The following is an 18,089-nucleotide window of genomic DNA, read 5'->3' as shown; positions in this document are numbered from 1 at the left end:
CAGTGTTCACTCAGCAATAAAACTAATTTACTCCTTTCTTCATTTAGTAAAGAGAATTCACCTGATCGGCATGAAGTTTTATTTTTAATTAGTTTGCCAACAAGAATTCGTGTTTTATTTGCATATTTCCAGCATCAACAAATACTTATTAGAGGACTAATTGAACACTTGCATTCAATATTCAGGAGTACTGACTCTGCTCCAGGTACATAGCAGAGGCTTGGGGAATTGTCCTTGTATAGTCTGTGACACTGTCATTACCATCCCTCCCAGGTAGCCTAGGAAGATGCTGGGCACTGGTACAAGCTTCAGAGGCTAACAGAACCACCACCAAAAAAAAGTTTTAATTTTGGGTGAGATTTATAATATAGGAGGGAGAAAATATTTCACTCTCTACTTTCCTAGGGGTGTAAACTCTAAAGTAAACGGTGTGTGTAGGGGAAGTAAACTAAGGCTATTCATCCTGAACTAAGGAGTGGGTAGGGGCCTAGGATGTCCAGAAGGGAAGATGGATTCACACAAAGAGGAGAGGGTCACTCATATGACAAAAGTGCATATGAGTGCACTTACATGTTTGCCCTGACACAGAGATTGGTTGCTGTGGTAGAAAGTTTACTTCCAGGAGCCGGGTGGTGGTGCACTGGTTGAGTGCACACGTTACAATGGGCAAGGACCTGGATTTGAACCCCCGGTCCCCACCTGCAGGGGGAAAGCTTTGTGAGTAGTGAAATAGTGTTGCAGGTGTCTCTCTGTCTCTCTCCCTCTCTACCACTCCCTCCCCTCTTGATTTCTGACTGTCTCTATCCAATAATAAAGATTAAAAAACAGAAAAGAAAAGAAAGTTTATTTCTGGGGCAAGGGTAGATAGCATAATGGTTATGCAGAGAGATTCTCATGCCTGAGGTTCCTAAGTACCAGGTTCAATCCCCCAGCACCACCATAAGCCCGAGCTGATCAGTGCTCTGGTAAAAAATAAATAAAAATTATTTCTGGTAAAAAAATTTAGTTCTAGGTAATAATCCTCCTTCCATCCTAATTCATTCTTCCAAGTATTAAGAAAGCCAACAAATCATGGACAGACACAAAACCCATCACCCAAGTGCAGCTGTGACTGGAGTCTCTGTCTCTCTCAACAGATGAGAGATAGACAGACAGACAAAAAGAGGGGACATTTGAGCGGACAAGGCTAATCTGTGAGAGAGGAGTAAAGAGAACACAGGGGAAGGAGGGAGGAACTGACTACCCTTAAGTGTCTGGCTTAAGGTCTTCAGCAAGTGACTCCACAAGTTCAGTGAAGGCACAGTGCCCCTCCAGGTGCTCAATAGACCAAACAAAGAGGCCTGTCCTCCCTCAGCAGGGGCTTTCTGCCAGTGGAACTAATGTGATATTCATGAGCCATAAGTAATGGGGCGGGCATGACTTCCTAGGCAGTACTGAAGTACAAAGGCATAACAATGACATTTTAATGAGGTTTTTATGGTCTTGGTTCACTGTCTACATGCTGACTTTTTCCTTTTCATCTGTTCCTCTTTCATTTGTTAAAAGAGATACTGTCCTTCTGAATGTTTATATGAAATATTAGCATTAAAATAGATCAAATTAAAAAAGTGCAAATAAAGCCTTATCTGAAAGACAATGCTGCTAGATGGAGCAGAGAAAGGTCTGAGCACTCTAACCTCCCAGAGGCTCCCTACACTTCTCCCCTACATAGCAACTTGGTTTAGCAAACAGGAAAATGTTGTCAACAGGCAGATCTAGGTTCAAATCCTGGCCTAGTCATCAATTAGCATGTGTCTTTAAGCAAGTTACTTCCACCCTCTAAGTATCAGTTTCCTTGTCTATATAATGGACATGTAATGGGAAAGCACACACAGTTTTAAAATCTTATTTACTTGTTTATGTATTTATTTTGGACAGATAGAAGTTGGGAGGGGCGGGGGGGAGATAGGGAGAGAGAGACAGAGAGACCTGCAGCACCATGTCACCACTTATGAACCTTTCCTCCTGCATGTGGGGACCAGAGGCTTACAGCTAGGTCCATGGGCACTGGAACATGCACACTTAACCAGGTGTGCCACCACCCGGCCCCACATGCTAATAATAATAATAATAATATCATCCAGCCTTTGAGAATAAAAGTAATTTAATTCAATCAAACTGTCTGGATCTCCAAACTAAGGTGCATTTGGAGACAGGTACTAGACAAGCAGCTGAAGCTGGCGGTGACCATTAAGATGGGGGGGGGCAGACATGGAGCAGCTTTCAGGCCGGACTGCTGTGTGATTCGGGCTCTGATTGCAAATGTTTCTCTTCTGAGCTGAGTGACCTGAGCTGCTCTGCAAGAAAGTCATAGCACTTCACTCATTTGCTATTCCCCAAGAAATGCCAGAGTAACAGAGAAGGTGGCATGCTTTTTTTTTTTTCCCCCTCCAGGGTTATTGCTAAAGCTCAGTGCCTGCACTGGGTTGCATTGGATCGACCTTCTCGTGGTGCATCCCGTGAGTACCCATTCATTGGGGAAACTGACGATCCTTCCTAGCCGACTGAATCCACATGAATCCTCCAATAAAAGGTGAACTCTAGGTTCCCTCCTCTCAAACCTGGTGGATCTTTGTAATAGTCTGAAGTGATAGAGTGAGGCAGCAGGTTGCTACACTACTTTCCAGGTTAGGGTCTAGAAGAAAGGAAGGCTGATACTTGGCTCTCTCTCTCTTTGAACCCAGTGAGCGCATCTGAGGACACACATTGACCAACAGCCTCACCAAGCCTCTCAGCTGACAGTCATCAGCCACCATGTGATGCCTTCAAGTCATTGATTATTCCACTGTATTTTGGGGTGCAGTGGATTCACTCTTTACCCCTCTGGGTTCTTCAGAGTGGACAAAAAAAAAACAAGTGTCAGATAAATTTATAAGGGAAAAAGTACAAAGGAGGTTATTAATAACATAATACCTCAAAAACTAAGTAACTCATATGGGTCAAGACATTAAATAGCTCAGCATCAAGTAGAGAACATGACAAAGAAGACAGAGGGGGCAGGGGGGTAGCTAGGGAGGTTATCAGAGACGAGACAGTCAACAAGAGCAGGCTCTGCCTTCTCCACAGAAAAGACGAGCACTTCCGTGGTAAGGAGAGCCCCTTTGCAGGACGCCAAATGTAAATATCCCTCTCAAAGGCAACCTCTATCTGCTTTAAGGACTCCACTCAAGAAATCCACCTCCTGCTCAAGATTTATCTTGGGGTGCAGCTTTCTGCTTGGCCCCTGCACTACCTCTCAGGGTCCCTCCCACACAAACAGAACAGAATACCTTTTCTGCTAAACACCAATCTACATTTATATCCCACAGAAACTGTAATCATTAAAAACATAAATGATTAGAGGCCAGGCAGTGGCACATCTGGTTAAACACACACATGACAGTGCACAAGGACCCGGGTTCAAGCCCCTGGACCCCATCTGCAGGGGGAAAGCTTCATGGGTGGTAAAGCAAGGCTGCAGGTGTCTCTGTCTCTTTCCCTCTCTATCTCCCCTTCTTCTCTCAATTTCTCCTAGTCTCTATCCAGTAATAAATAAATTTTTTTAAAGAAAGTAAATGATTATAGCTGTCTTGGACCACTGAGTATTGGAGTAATTTGTTATGGACCAATACACAATAAGTACAACTTAATTTTTTAAATATTTATTTATATATTCCCTTTTGTTGCCCTTGTTGTTTTATTGTTGTAGTTATTGTTGTTGTTGGATAGGACAGAGAGAAATGGAGAGAGGAGGGGAAGATAGAGAGGGGGGAGAGAGAGACACCTGCAGACTTGCTTCACCGCTTGTGAAGCGACTCCCCTGCAGGTGGGGAGCCAGGGGCTTGAACCGGGATCATTCTGCCAGTCCTTGCGCTTTGCGCCACCTGCGCCTAACCCGCTGAGCTACCGCCCGGACTCCCTGTACAACTTAATTTTTAAAAATTCTAGAATGCAGAAACAACTAGCAGGAAGTGACAGGCTGAAGGAAAAAGGGAAATTGAGCTATTCATCACGGAACAAAGAACTAATATTCCTATGTGTAAAGAGCTTGAACATTGCAAGAAGATCAAGAACTCAATGGGAAAAAAATGAGTGAGGAACAGGAAGTCACAAAACAGATACAAATACCTCCTGAGCACATGAAAGCAGGCCCATCTTTTTTTTTTTTTTTTCTCATTGGAGAAAACAAGCTAAAACTACACTGAATTCCCATTTGTTTACTGATTAGGTTAGCAAAAATAGACAAGTTTCATAACATAGCCTATTCATGAAGCTGTAAAGAAACATCTTCCCATGCATTACAAATAGGAACAATAATTAATGCAATGTCTATGGCAGGAACTTGACAACAGTCATCAACACAACAAAGGCAGAGACTGTTGGCCCTGACATTTCCACTTTGGGCAAAGGTTTTGTTGTTGTTGTTGTTTTTACAGATATACCCACTGGTATAAGATTGAATTCAAGTAACAAGTTTTTCAAAAGGATGTATGCATCTGTACAAATCATCATAACAGAGGCCGGACAGCACCTGGCTGAGCACATTTCTTACAGTGTGCAAGGACCCCAGTTCAACCCCCTGGTCCCCACCTGCAAGGGGAGAGTTTGGCAAGCAGTAAAGCAGCGGCAGGGGTCTCTCCGTCTCTCTTCCTTCTCTATCACCCCATTTCCTTCTCGATTTCTGGCTGTCTCTAGCCAATAAGTAAATAATAGATAAAAAATAATAAGCTCTAAAAATCAACATAATATTGCTTAGAATAGTAAAAGATTAGGAAAAAATATCTAATAGCAGAGATTCCGTTAAATAAATTACAGAATATTTACATAAAAAGAATGAGAAGTTATTTCCTGCACAGATGGAGAGTGATTGCCTAGAAGTTTTTTTGTTTGTTTATTTGTTTTTTAGGTAAAAATAAGATGAGGAAGCCATTTGGCCTGTTAAAGTGTATGAACCTCTTTTGAGTACAAGAAACATTTTCTTGTATATGGGGGGAACACATTCACATAAAGATGAATGGCCTATGTAGGGGTGTGAGTTAGCTTTGGCAAAAAGACCCTGGTATCTAAAGAACAGCAGTAGGAGGTAGGTTATTTCACTTCTCTAGTTGAGTTCTTTCTTTCTTCCCAGAGCACCTTTCAGCTCTGGCTTATGGTGGTGCAAGGGGTTGAAGATGAGACGTTGGCACCTCAGGCATGAGAGTCTCTTTGCATAGCCATTATGCTAACTGCTCCTACTCAGTTTTGAAATATGTGAATATGTTGCCCATTCTTTCTCTCTCCATAGATAGGTAGACACAGAGAGAGCTGGGTGGTGGCACATCCGGTTAAGCACACATAGTATTAAGTGCAAGGGCTCACAGAAAGACTCGGGTTCAAGCCCCCCCCCCGCACCCCACCTGCAGAGGGGATGCTTCACAAGCAATGAAGCAGGTCTGCAACACTCTCTCTTTCTCTCTCCCCTCTCTTGATTTCTCTCTGCCCCATCTAATAGGTGGAAAAAATGGCCACCAGGAGCAATGGATTCATAGTGCCAGCACCAAGCCCCAGCAATAACCCTGGAGGCAAACAAACAAACAAACAAAAAAATGATAGCTATGTGTAGTCCACTTGGAGTCACTAATTAATGACTGATTTGTACAAATATTTTGGGAGTTTGACCATGTGCCAGGGTCTATGGACGATAGTAAGTATACCATGATGAACAAGTCAGCCTTTTTTGAACTTATAGTCTAAGAAAACAGAGTTCAAAGAGGTAGCCCACCAATACACCTAAGAGAGAAAACCCAGTTCTGGGAGAGAGAAAAACGGAGTGTGGCCTGACCCGGAGAGGAAAGCTGTTGTTTTCGCCGGGCTAGGTTGTTTTCGCCGGGCTGGCTTCACGGGCGGGTAACAGACGACCAGGGACTCATGGTTGAGCTGTAGGCAGTATCTCTTTATTCATGCAGGAAGCAGCACAATCTAAGACGAGCTAAGTTAAACTCAAAGTACAGTACCGTAAAACTCACAATGCTGTCTTTATATATACTTGCCAAGTAAGGTGGAAACAGGATGTGACATAGAGAGGGTGGAGAGAAAAGTGACTGGTGAAAATCAGAGTGTGACAAAGAGGGGGCAGATTAGGCGAGAATCCTATCACTGAACCACAAATGCCCTGGAGGGAGGGTGGAACTTGTTAACAGTGGTTATGTAAATAGAATGAAGTGGTTATGTAAATAGAATAGTGTTAAGCAGGGGGGATTTAAACCAAATGAAACAGAAGGGGTCTCATGCATACCAACAGAAAGCCAGGAAAACAGCCTCCACGGAAGGGGTTTGATAAGGTATAGGAACCATCCCTGTTGCTGACTAGTTCCTGCTACAGCTGCACCCCCAGACTTGAGGTATTAAAGCAACCATTTTATTATATCTCACAAATTCTAGGACCAGGCATTCAGGCACAGGTGTCATGAATTATGCATATACATATGAGGAACTATGTGCTCATAAAATCTTTTAATTTAAAAACATTTTTTATTTATTATTGGGTAGAGACCCAGAGGAATTGAGAGGGGAAAGAGAGACCGAGAGGGAGAGATGGGTGGGGGTAGATAGCATAACAGTTATGCAGAGACTTTCATGTCTGAAGCTACAAAGTCCCAGGTTCAATCCCCCTTACCACCATAAGCAGAGTTGATCAGTGCCCCAGTTAAAAATTAATTAATTAATAATTTTTTAAAAAGAGAGGGTGAGAGACACCTGCACCCTTGCTTCACCACTCGTGAAGCTTTCCTCCTGCAGGCGGAGTCCAGGGGCTTGAACCCACATCCTTGCACACGGTAATATGTGCACTTAACCAGGTGCACCACCGCCTGGCCCTGGATCTTATAATTTTGTAATCCAATGCTAAATCAATAACAGTAATAAAATTAAGGAAAAAATGAAATTCAGGCAAGACTCAAGGGAGCAGTGAAAGAAGCACTGGAATGAAAGAGGAAGTCCTGAGGGTCCTCTCCATGAACACGGCATCAGCGAATTTCCAGTCAACTTTAGTCAACTATACCTCATAGAGGGCTGTAGGACTAAATCTGTGAAATGGGGTAGAACAAAATGGACAGAGGGGCCCGGTAGTCTGCTATGTGTGCATGGTTCCTGGTGGACATTTCCCCCCACTTTATTGGATAGGATAGAGAAAGACTGAGAGAGGAGGGGGTGATAGTGATAGAGAGGGAGACAGAAAGACACCTGCAGAGGTGCTTCACCCATAGGGAACTGACACCCCCCCACCCACCACAGGTCTGGAGGCCAGAGGCTCGGACTGGGATCCCTGCGCCGAGTCCCTACCCTTCGAGTATTATGTGCTATGGTATACCTACTGTCCCTTTCCTCTCACTTTCCTCCTCTTTTTTTTTTTTTTAATTTTTTTTATATTTATTTATTTTTTCCCTTTTGTTGCCCTTGTTGTTTTATTGTTGTAGTTATTATTGTTGTTGTCGTTGTTGGATAGGACAGAGAGAAATGGAGAGAGGAGGGGAAGACAGAGAGGAGGAGAGAAAGATAGACACCTGCAGACCTGCTTCACCGCCTGTGAAGCGACTCCCCTGCAGGTGGGGAGCCAGGGTTCGAACCGGGATCCTTATGCCAGTCTTTGTGCTTTGCGCCACCTGCGCTTAGCCCGCTGCACTACAGCCTGACTCCCCCCTCCTCTTCTATTAAATAAAGGAAAAGAAAAAACTTGGGTCCCCTGAGACAGCTCAACTGTAACCTGTAACCTGTATCAAACAGGTCTCCAGTTCATCCCCTGCCTCTTATCTTCCTAAGGACTGGAGCAGTGCTGTGTCTCTCTTTCTCTTTCTCTCCCCCGTCTCATCCTTTCTAAGAGAAATTAAAAGTAATGGCCCCCAGGAGCTGTGACGTCATCGTGCAGGCACCAAGCCTCAGTGATAACCCTGGTGGTAACATTTTTTTTTCTTTTTAAAACACATTCTATTTATTTTGGGTAGAGACAGAGAAATTGAGAGGGGGAGGAGGAGATAGAGAGGGAGAGAAAGAGACACGCCTGCAAAACTGCTTCAGCACTTGTGAAGCTTCCCCTTTGCAGGTGGCAAACGACGACGTCCTATTTCATTTTTTCTTTCTTTTTTTTTTTTCCCCCTCCACGAGATAGTCAGAAAGAACAGAGCACTGCTCTGCTCTGTCATATGAACCTAGGGCAGCTGGGGCTTCAAGCACGCAAGCCCTCGAGTGTGGTGTTACTGTAATTTGCTTAGGTGTTAGTACTGTGGTTATGATTTTTTTCTTAAATTATTTTTATTTATTTGATAGAGAGAGAAATTGAGAGGAAAGGGGGAGATAGAGAGGGAGAGAAACAGGGAGAGACACCTGCAGTTCTGCTTCACCACTCACAAAGCTTGTGCAGGTGGAGGCCGGGGGCTTGAACCCTGGTCCTTGTGCACTGTAACATGCACGCCAGGTGCGCCTCTGCCCGGCTCCCATGGTTATGAATTTTTAATAGTCCTCATCTTTTTGGAGGTATATTATGAAATATTTGTGGATAAAGTGATGTCTGTGATTTTCCCCCCAAAACCAATACAGGCAGTTGGATATTAGCATAGATAAAATAAACTGGAGATGAACTGCTTCTCATAGCAGCTAGAGCTTGGGAGGTACCTTAATAGTTATGCAAAAGATAGCATAATGGTTATGCAAAAGATTCTCAGGGCCTGAGGCTCTGCGGTCCCAGGTTCAGTCCCTTGCACCACCGTAAACCAGAGTTGAGCAGTGCTCTGAACGCTCATGAAATAAATGAATTTAAAAAAAAAAAAAAAACAATTGGAGGTGTATGTGGAAGGGCAGTCACACCACCCCGCCTACCTGAGCAACCGCGGGAAAGGCTGTTTAAGTGGCGCGACCCAGAGCCGCCCGTGGGGAAGCCCCACCCACTGCGCCCTCGCGGGCTCCAGCTTCTGCTATCTGCCGAATTTTTCTTTCCTCCTCGGAAATCCACTGGTCACTCCCCCAGGCCGCCCCCAGACTTCTCCCGTCCCCCTAAAACACCCGCAGCCTCCGGGCCTGGAGCAGCCGTCCCGGGGCTCCCCCCGCGCCCCTGCGGCCTTTGGTCGCGCCTGGCGACCCCGGGCCGCGTCCGCGTCGTCATGGCGACACGGAGCAGGTGCCCGCGGCGACCAAATCCAGTTTCCTGTGGACCACCTCCAGTGTGAGCGGCTCGGACCCCGGGCCGCCGGCCATTCAGCCTGGGAGGGGGGCTTGGTGAGGGTGGTTGTGGATCTGGAGAGGAGCCCTGCGCTCTCCTGGAAGCCCCTGCAGCACAGGGCGCAGAGGGGAGCAGGCCTTGGGCCAGGGCGGGAGGGAGGCTGCAGGGAAGAGAATGGGGCCAAGGGGCAGAGCCCGCAGGTGGGGAGTGTGACAGGGGACACACGTTCCCCTGGGGGTGGTGGAGCTGGAGTAGGGGTCTGTGTGGGGAGCTGCCTTAGCCTCTGGGCCTGCCTGTGTGCAGGGCTGGACTCTGAGTCACCTGGAGGAGAAGGGACTGGGGACTGAGCTTTGGGTAGGTGTTGGGCTGGAGGAAAGCGAAGCAGGTAAGCTGGAGGCTGTGCTAAAATGGGGGGGGGGGGTGAGGAGGTGTCTTCTGCAGTGCGGGTGTAGGGAGCAACTTCTTTCACAAAGGGTTTACACAGCATCTTCCCCGTGATCACTACTTGGCTTGCTGCTGTAGACTCTAGGGGCAGAACTATAAGTCTTCTCAAAAGTAAAGAATTGGCAGGTACAAGGTGATCCGTGCATACTGTCACTTTCAGTGTGGGGCTTTCCCAGATTCCAGTCTGTACTAACGCCTGAAGCTAGAGACTTAACTGTGGAAGATATACAGATGTGTAGGATTTGAAAATACCATTAGAGGGTGGGCATAGACAGCATAATGGTTATGCAAAGAGACTCTCCTGCCTGAGACTCCAAAGTCCCAGGTTCAACCACTCCAACACCACCATCACCATAAACCAGAGTTGAGAGAGAAGAGAGAGAGAGAGAGAGAGAGAGAGAGAGAAATGCCATTACAAATGCTTTATTGGGGCTAAATAAGTAATGGTTGCTAAAGAATATTGAAGAGTGCAAACTCTGTGAAGAAGGTAGAAGGTAAATTGAATGCTAAAGAAAGGCAAGTCTGTCAAAGGAGGGACATGGGGCACCTGCTGGTGGTGCACAGGTCTGAGCACACATGCTACCATGCACAAGGACCTAGATTCAAATCCCCAGTCCCCACTTGCAAGGGGGAAGCTTCACAAGCAGTGCAGCAGAGCTGCAGGTGCCTCTCTTTCTCTTTCTCTCTATATCCCTCTCAATTTCTCTCTATCCTATCAAATTAAATGAATAAAATTTTTAAAAAATTAAGAAGAGGACAGGAGCTAGGCCCTAGGACAGAGCTCCTATGAATGCCCTCAGAGAGGATGGATGAGAAGGGTGGAGGTTATGCAAAGAGACTCTCATGCCGGAGGCTCCAAAGTCCCAGGTTCAATCCCCAGTACCCCATAAGCCAGAGCTGAGCAGTACTCTGGTTAAAAAAAAAAAAAAAAGGCTTCTCTGCCTCCTCATAGATCTCTCTCAGGAGAGAGTCCCTGGAAGGTGACTCATAAAGGCCACTGACCAGTGTCTCCAAATAAGAAAGGGTTTCAAAGTCACAAACATCTCACAAGGTGATTTGGAGAAGTCTTGGAAACAAGAGGGCTATTTAGCTGGTTACTTCAATATTTCCCAAACTTGTTCAACTGTGAGAGATAGCTGTTATTTATTTTCCTTCATATGCTCCTACTGGCAGTCTCAAGCAAGCATGCCAAGACTATCTTTTGGGGAAGCTCTTGAAACATATTAAGGACTATTGAAGGGGTTTGAGAAGTGGCATGACATTGAGTTGTGATGTGTGATACAAGGAGATTAATGGGACAGAGATTAATGGGACAGCCCTGTGTGGGAATAGAATGACCAGCGGGAGTCTGTCTAGAGGCAGGAAGGATCTAGAGTCCAATAAGCCACAGAGTGACAAGAGGTTCATTTGTCAAGGACTGAGAGAAAAAAAAAATGTCTGTGGTTTCTCATGGATGATTATACTGCTCCTGTTTTCTTCTCAGGAAGTGACCTTTGGCTCTAAAAAGAAAACTCCATTTTTCATGATAAAATGGCAGCCGTGAACACCCCCAGCAGAGAACTCAAGAATGCTGAAGAATCATTTAGTAACATGACGCCCCTCCTTTTGAAGAGCTTAGTAGAGGAGCCAAAGAGAAGGACAGAAGTACCCAACCATCTCTTAGAATCAAGTAAGTGGTTAGAAACAGACTTGCTTTACAACTCACATCTTCCCAGAGGAACCAGAGCATAGTGCCGTGTGTGTGTGTGTGTGTGTGTGTGTGTGTGTGTGTGTGTGTGTGTGTGTGTGATACTAGTTTTTTTTTTTTTTTTTTCTCTCTTTTTAAGAACAGTGGTTTTACAGCACTATTCACTTTAACTGCTGGATTTGGGGGATAGTGCCATCAGGGCAGCTTCATGTAATGAAATGAATCTTGTATTCTGTCCCTGAGCTAGCTGACTCCTGGCCGACTGATAGATATTCGCAGTAGAAATTTAGTCATCACTTGTCTCTTCTTTAATGCCTTTCCTGCCTATTCTCTGTGTTGTTCCTCATCCTAAGCAGGTTCCAGAGACTGTTGTAACACTCTCCACTTTGACCACACTCTCCTCCATCCATTAAACTCCAGTTTCCTTTCTATCCACAGAATCCCAGTATTTCTGTCCATGTCCTACTCAAACATTCTCAGCGATTCTACTTGTGTGCACAATAAAGTCCTAATTCCTTTGTTTGGCACTTCACCCCTTTTGCTCCTGTTATATATCTACATACCCAGCTCCCTCCCCATACCCCTCAAACCCAGCTCCAGCCACTCCATGCTACTTTTTAGACCTACATTTTATTTGTTTGTTTGTTTGTTTTATTGCTATCAGGGTTGTCACTGGGGTTCAGTGCCTGCTGGACAAGTCCACTGCCCTGGCATCCATTTCTTCCTTTCTATTTTGTTTTCCATTATTTGAGAGGACAGAGAGGAGTTAAGAGGGCAAGGAAGTGATAGAGAGAGAGAAAAAAGAGACACCTGCAGTACTTGCTTCACCATTTGTGAAGCTTCCCCCCCCCTGCAGGTGGGGAGTGGGGACTTACACCCAGGTCCTTCAGCATGGTAATGTGTTCATTTAAAGTGCCCCACCATCCAGCCCCTGACCACCTGCATTTTATACCATAGCTTTTGTCATGCACACCGCTTAACTCAGAGACCCCAGTAAATCATAGCTGTCATGTCAAAGGTCAATTATTTTGACTAGGCTACTCATACTTCATCTGCAAAACAGTCTGAAACATATTGTTTCAGTTTCACTGTTAGGGAAGCTGAGAGTCAGAGAAGGCAAATGAATTCCCCAAGGTGGCAGCGTTAGGTTGACGTTTGTTAATTTCTGCTGCCAATGGTCATATCTCTACTGTCATCCTCGTACCTCCCATCCTTTAAGGCCCATCTCAGGGCCCAACTTGATTTCCAAGTGCAGTGTTTTGGTATGGCTTTTTGTTGACACTGTAGAACTTGTTGACTACAAACTCACACACTTGACTATTTCTAATTATTAACAGAAAAAAAAAGTCCCTATAAACAAAGCCTTTGGCACCTGGAAATCGCCAAACAATACTAATTTCAGCACTTTGAAAATTTCTAAATATCTGACAGAGATTGTTGGTCCTTCCAAAACACCGTCTCTACCCCACTACAATTCTTCAAGGGGTCCCAAAGTTGATGACAGTGGCAGCTCATCTGGTGAGAAGCAAAAGACCAAGTAGTTCCTATCCACTTACAATTCAATGGGCTGAGGGATGGCATGAAAGCTCTGTGTTCACAGGGTTTAGATACAGCCAAAACTGAAGGGTTCTTATTATTAGAAATTGGACAGTATGTTCATATTTAGAGAAGCAGTTCAATGGCTAGAATCAGTTCTTTTAGCTACAAAACTGTGGATAAGTGGCTTAATCTGAGTCCCTCATATCCTCACCTGCAAAGTGAGCATAATACCTATGCTATGGCGTTAGACCGAAGGTTACAAATATCGGACCGAAAGCTCTGAAGGAAAAGAAATTCCAGTGTCCTGGATACTCACTGCTTTTCTTAACATGTCTCAGCACTTGTTGAAATGAAGAACTAGGATATTGCCTAGATATTTTGGTGAGCTCATATTTTTTAAAATAGATTATGGGTTATGGTTGATAATTTGCTTTGTTTATTAGGGGATTAGTGTTTTACAGTCTACAGTAAATACAATAGTTTGTACATGCATAACATTTCCCAGTTTTCCACACAATACAACCCCCACTAGGTCGTCCTCTGCCATGACATTCCAGGACCTGATCCCTCCCCACCCACCCACCCCAGAGTCTTTTACTTTAGTGCAGTACATCAACTCCAGTCCAAGTTCTGCTTAGTGTTTTCTCTTCTGATCTTGTTTTTCAACTTCTGCCTGTGAGATCACCCCATATTCATCCTTCTGTTTCTGACTTACTTCACTGTACATGATTTCCTCAGGCTCCATCCAAGATAGGCTGAATATGGTGAAATCACCATTTTTAATAGCTGAGTAGTATTGCATTGTGTATATAGACCACAACTTACTCAGCCACTCATCTGTTGTTGGATACCTGGGTTGCTCTCAGGTTTTGGCTATTACAAATTGTGCTGCTATAAACAGAGGTGTACATAGTTCTTTTTGGATGGGTGTGTTGGGTTCCTTAGGATATATCCCTAGGAGAGGAATTGCAGGGTCATAGGGTAGGTCCATGTCTAGCCTTCTGAGGGTTTTCCAGACTGATCTCCACAGAGGTTGGGCCAATTAACATTCCCACCAGTAGTGCAGGAGGGTTCCTTTGACCCCACAAGCTTACCAGCATTTGTTGCTGCTACCTTTTCTGATGTATGACATTCTCTCAGGAGTGAAGTGGTATCTCATGGTTGTCTTTATTTGCATTTCTCTGACAATCTATGACGGAGTGTTTTTTTTTTTTCATATATTTCTTGGCCTTTCAGATCTCCTCTGTGGTGAATACTCTGTCCATGTCCTCTCCCCATTTTTGGATAGGGTCATTTGTTTTCCTGTTGTTGAGATTGGCAAGCTCTTTATTTATTTTGGTTATTAAACTCTTGTCTGATGTATAGCATGTAAAGATCTTCTCCCACTCTGTGAGGGGTCTTTGGGAATTAGTTTCTTTTGCTGTGCAGAAGCTTTTTAGTTTGATGTAGTCCCATTGGTTTATCCTTTCCTTGGTCCTCTTTGTAATTGGATTTGTTTCATTGAAGGTGTCTTTAAAATTTATGTGGAAGGGGGAGTTGGGCGGTAGTGCAGCAGGTTAAGCACATGTGGCGCAAAGCACAAAGACTGGCTTCCTTAAGGATTCCTGGTTCAAGCCCCTGGCTCCCTACCTGCAGGGGAGTCACTTCACAAGCAGTAAAGCAGGTCTGCAGGTGTCTGTCTTTCAACTCTCCCCCTCTGTCTTCCCATCCTCTCTCCATTTCTCTCTGCCCTCTCCAACAACAATGACATCAATAACAACAACAACATAAAACAAATTTATTCAGAAAAGAGTTCTGCCAATATTTTCCTCTAAGTATTTGATAGTTTCTGGTCTAACATCCATCCAGATGCTTGATCCACTTGGAATTTACTTTTGTGTTTGGTGAAATGTAGTGGTTCAGTTTCATTCTTCTGCATGTTTCAAAACATTTTTCACAACACCATTTGTTGAAGAGACTCTGCTTTCCCCATTTAATAGTCTGGGCACCTTTGTCAAAGATTAGATGTCCATAGGTGTGGGGGCTTACTTCTAGGCTCTCAGTTCTATTCCACTGGTCAGTGTGTCTATTCATGTTCCAGTACCAAGCGGTTTTGATGACAATGGCCCTATAATACAATTTGAGATCTGGGAGTGTGATGCCTCCAGTTCTGTTCTTTCTTCTCAAGATGGTTTTGTCAATTGTAAGTCATTGCTGGTTCCAGATGAGCATTTGTAACTTTTGTTCTGTTCTCCTAAAAAAAATGTGGTTGGGATCTTGATGGGAATAGCATTAAATTTGTAGATGGCTCTGGGTAGTATATTCATTTTAATGTTGTTAATTCTTTCGACCCATGAACATGGAAGATCTTCCCACTTCTTTGTGTCTTTTTCAATTTCCTTGAGGAGTGACTCATAATTTTCAGTATACAAGTCTTTCACTTCTTTGGTTAGGTTTATTTTTAGATATTTTATTGTTTTTTATTGCTTTAGTAAAAGGAATTGATTTCTGTATTTCATCTTCTTCCAACTTAGTGTTTGCATAAAGGAATGCCATTGACTTTCGTATGTTACTTTTGTAGCCTGACACCTTACTGTATTGCCTGATGATTTCCAAAAGCTTCTTGATGAATTCCTTAGGTTTTTCTATGTATACTATCATGTCTTCTGCAAATAGGGAAAGTTTGACTTCTTCTATTCCAGTCTGTATCCATTTAATTCCTTGCTCTTGCCTGATTGCTATGACAAGAACTTCCAACACTATGTTGAATAGTAATGGTGATAGTGGGCATCTCTATCTAGTACCTGATCTGAGGGGAAATGCTTCCAGTTTTTCACCACTGAGTATGATGTTGACTGTAGGTTTGCTATATATGGAAACTCCACTATCTTGAGGAATTTTCTATTCCCTTTTTTTGTGCTGTTTTGATCATAAAGGGATGTTGTATTTTGTCAAAGGCTATCTCTGCATCTATTGATATAACCATGTGGATTTTGGTCTTGCTTTGATTGATTTGGTGGATCATGTTGATTGACTTTCGTATATTAAACCAACCTTGCATCCCTGGGATAAATCCCACTTGGTCATGATGAACAATCTTTTAATATATTGCTGTATCCAGTTGGCTAGAATTTTGTTCAATATTTATCTATGTTCATCAGAGATATTGGTCTGTAGTTTTCTTTTTTGGTTGTGTCCCTGTCTGCTTTTGGTATCAGAGTGCTGTTAGCTTCATAGAAGCTGGAAGGTTGTATTCCAGTGTCTTCAGTCTTCTGGAAGACTTTTAAAAGTAGAGGTACTAACTCTTCTTTGAAGGAAGGTTTTATAGAATTCATTTGTAAAACCATCTGGTCTAAGACATTTATTCTTGGGAAGGTTTTTGATAAGTGTTTCAATTTCGCTGGCTGTGATTGGCCTGTTCATATGTATATTTTTAAATATTTATTTATTTATTTATTCCTCTTTTGTTACCCTTGTTGTTTTATTGTTGTTGTTATTATTGTTGTCTGTCTTTGTTGTTAGGACAGAGAGAAATAGAAAGAGGAGGGGAAGACAGAGAGGGGGAGAGAAAGATAGATACCTGCAGACCTGCTTCACTGCTTGTGAAGCGACCTACCTGCAGGTGGGGAGCCGGGGGCTCGAACCAGGATCCTTACACCAGTCTTTGTGCTTTGCGCCACATGCGCTTAACCCACTGCACTACTGCCTGACTCCCTGGCCTGTTCACATTATCTACTCCCACTTTATTTAATTTTGGAAGTTTGTAGGTATCTAAGAACTCATCCATTTCTTCCAGGTTCTCTAGCTTGGTGGCATATAGAAGCCTCACATGATATGTTGAATTTCTGTGGTGTCTGTTGTGATATCTCCTTTTTCATTTACAATTCGATTTATTTGGGTCTTCTCCCTTTTTTATATTGTGAGTCTAACTAAAGGTTTGTCGCTTTTGTTTACTTTTTCAAAGAACCAACATTTACTTTCGTTGATGTTTTGTATAGTTTTCTTATTTTTAGTGTTATTTATTTCTGCCCTAACTTTAGTTATTTCTGTCCTTCTGTTTTCTTAAGGGCTCCTTTGTTCTTCTAAGTCTTTAAGGTGTGCAATCAGATAGTTTATTTGAGCTTTTTCTGCTTCCTAATGTGTGCTTGTATGGCTATGAACTTTCCTCTTAGTACTGCCTTAGCTGTGTCCCAAATATTTTGATAGCTTGTGTCTTCTTTTCCCCTGAACTCTTGAAAAATTTTGGTTTCTTCCTTAATTTCCTCTTTGATTCAGTAGCTGTAAATACTGTACAGTTGAGTTTCCACCTTTTGGGACTTTTACTAACTTTTTTTTTTGTTGTTGTTAAGTGTTAATATGATTCCACTGTGGTCTGAGAAGATGCTTGAGATGATTTCAGTGCTCTTGAATTTGCTGATACTGTCTTTGTGGCCTAACATATGGTCTATCCTTGAGAATGATCCATGTGGACTTGAGTAAAATGTATATTCCAGTTTCTTGGAGTGAATGACCCTGAAAATGTCCAATAGTTCTAGTTTATCTATCTCTTCATTTAGCTCCCCTGTGTCTTTATTGATTTTCTGCCTGGATGATCTGTCAAGTTGAGAGAGTGGGTTGTTGAAGTCCCCTACTATTACTATGTTGCTGGTAATATATTGCTGTAACTCTTTCAGTAGATGTTTGATGTATTTATATGTCTTCTCATTGGGTGCATAGATGTTAATAATTGTTAAGTCCTTTTGATTGACTGATCCTCTGAGCATTAAGTAATGTCCATCCCTATCTTTTAAAATTTTATTTATTTTAAGGTCTGTTTTGTCAGATATGATAATAGCTGTTCCTACCCTTTTTTGTGGTCCATTGGCTTGTATGATAGTTTTCCATCCTTTTACTCTGAATCTGTGTTTGTCTTGTTGAGTTAAGTGGAATTATTGCAGACAGCATATGGTTGTGTTGTTTTTTCTGATCCATCTTCCTACTCTGTGCCATTTAATAGGTGAATTCAGGCCATTGACATTTATTGATATTATAGATTGAAGATACTTTAATGCTATTCTTGTAGATTTTTAGAGTGTTCTGATATATGGCATATTTAATGGTGATCTTATTATTTATAGGAGACTCTGCAAAACTTCTTTCAGGGCAGGCTTGTTGATAGGTGATTCCTTCAGTTGTTGCTTGCCTGAGACGCTTTTATGCCTCCATCTAGTCTGAATGACAGTCTAGCAGGAT

At 43.1% G+C, this 18,089-nt stretch overlaps 1 protein-coding gene across 1 annotated transcript in view; it reads left to right on the top strand.

The window, feature by feature from the left end:
- The first annotated feature begins 8,892 nt into the window (after nucleotides 1-8,892).
- Nucleotides 8,893-18,089, top strand: part of CFAP221 (cilia and flagella associated protein 221) — a 115,154-nt gene continuing 105,957 nt past the window's right edge. The window contains exons 1-2 of the mRNA XM_007524760.3: nucleotides 8,893-9,211; nucleotides 11,136-11,321. Coding sequence (XP_007524822.1) covers nucleotides 11,183-11,321 — 139 coding nt within the window. The 5' untranslated portion in view covers nucleotides 8,893-9,211; nucleotides 11,136-11,182. The remainder of the gene's footprint in view (nucleotides 9,212-11,135; nucleotides 11,322-18,089) is intronic.

Source organism: Erinaceus europaeus, chromosome 18, assembly GCF_950295315.1.
Source record: "Erinaceus europaeus chromosome 18, mEriEur2.1, whole genome shotgun sequence".
In the NCBI taxonomy this organism is placed as follows: Eukaryota; Metazoa; Chordata; class Mammalia; order Eulipotyphla; family Erinaceidae; genus Erinaceus; species Erinaceus europaeus.
Note: the sequence above shows the minus strand (reverse complement) of the source record. Positions and strands in the feature narration are given on the sequence as shown.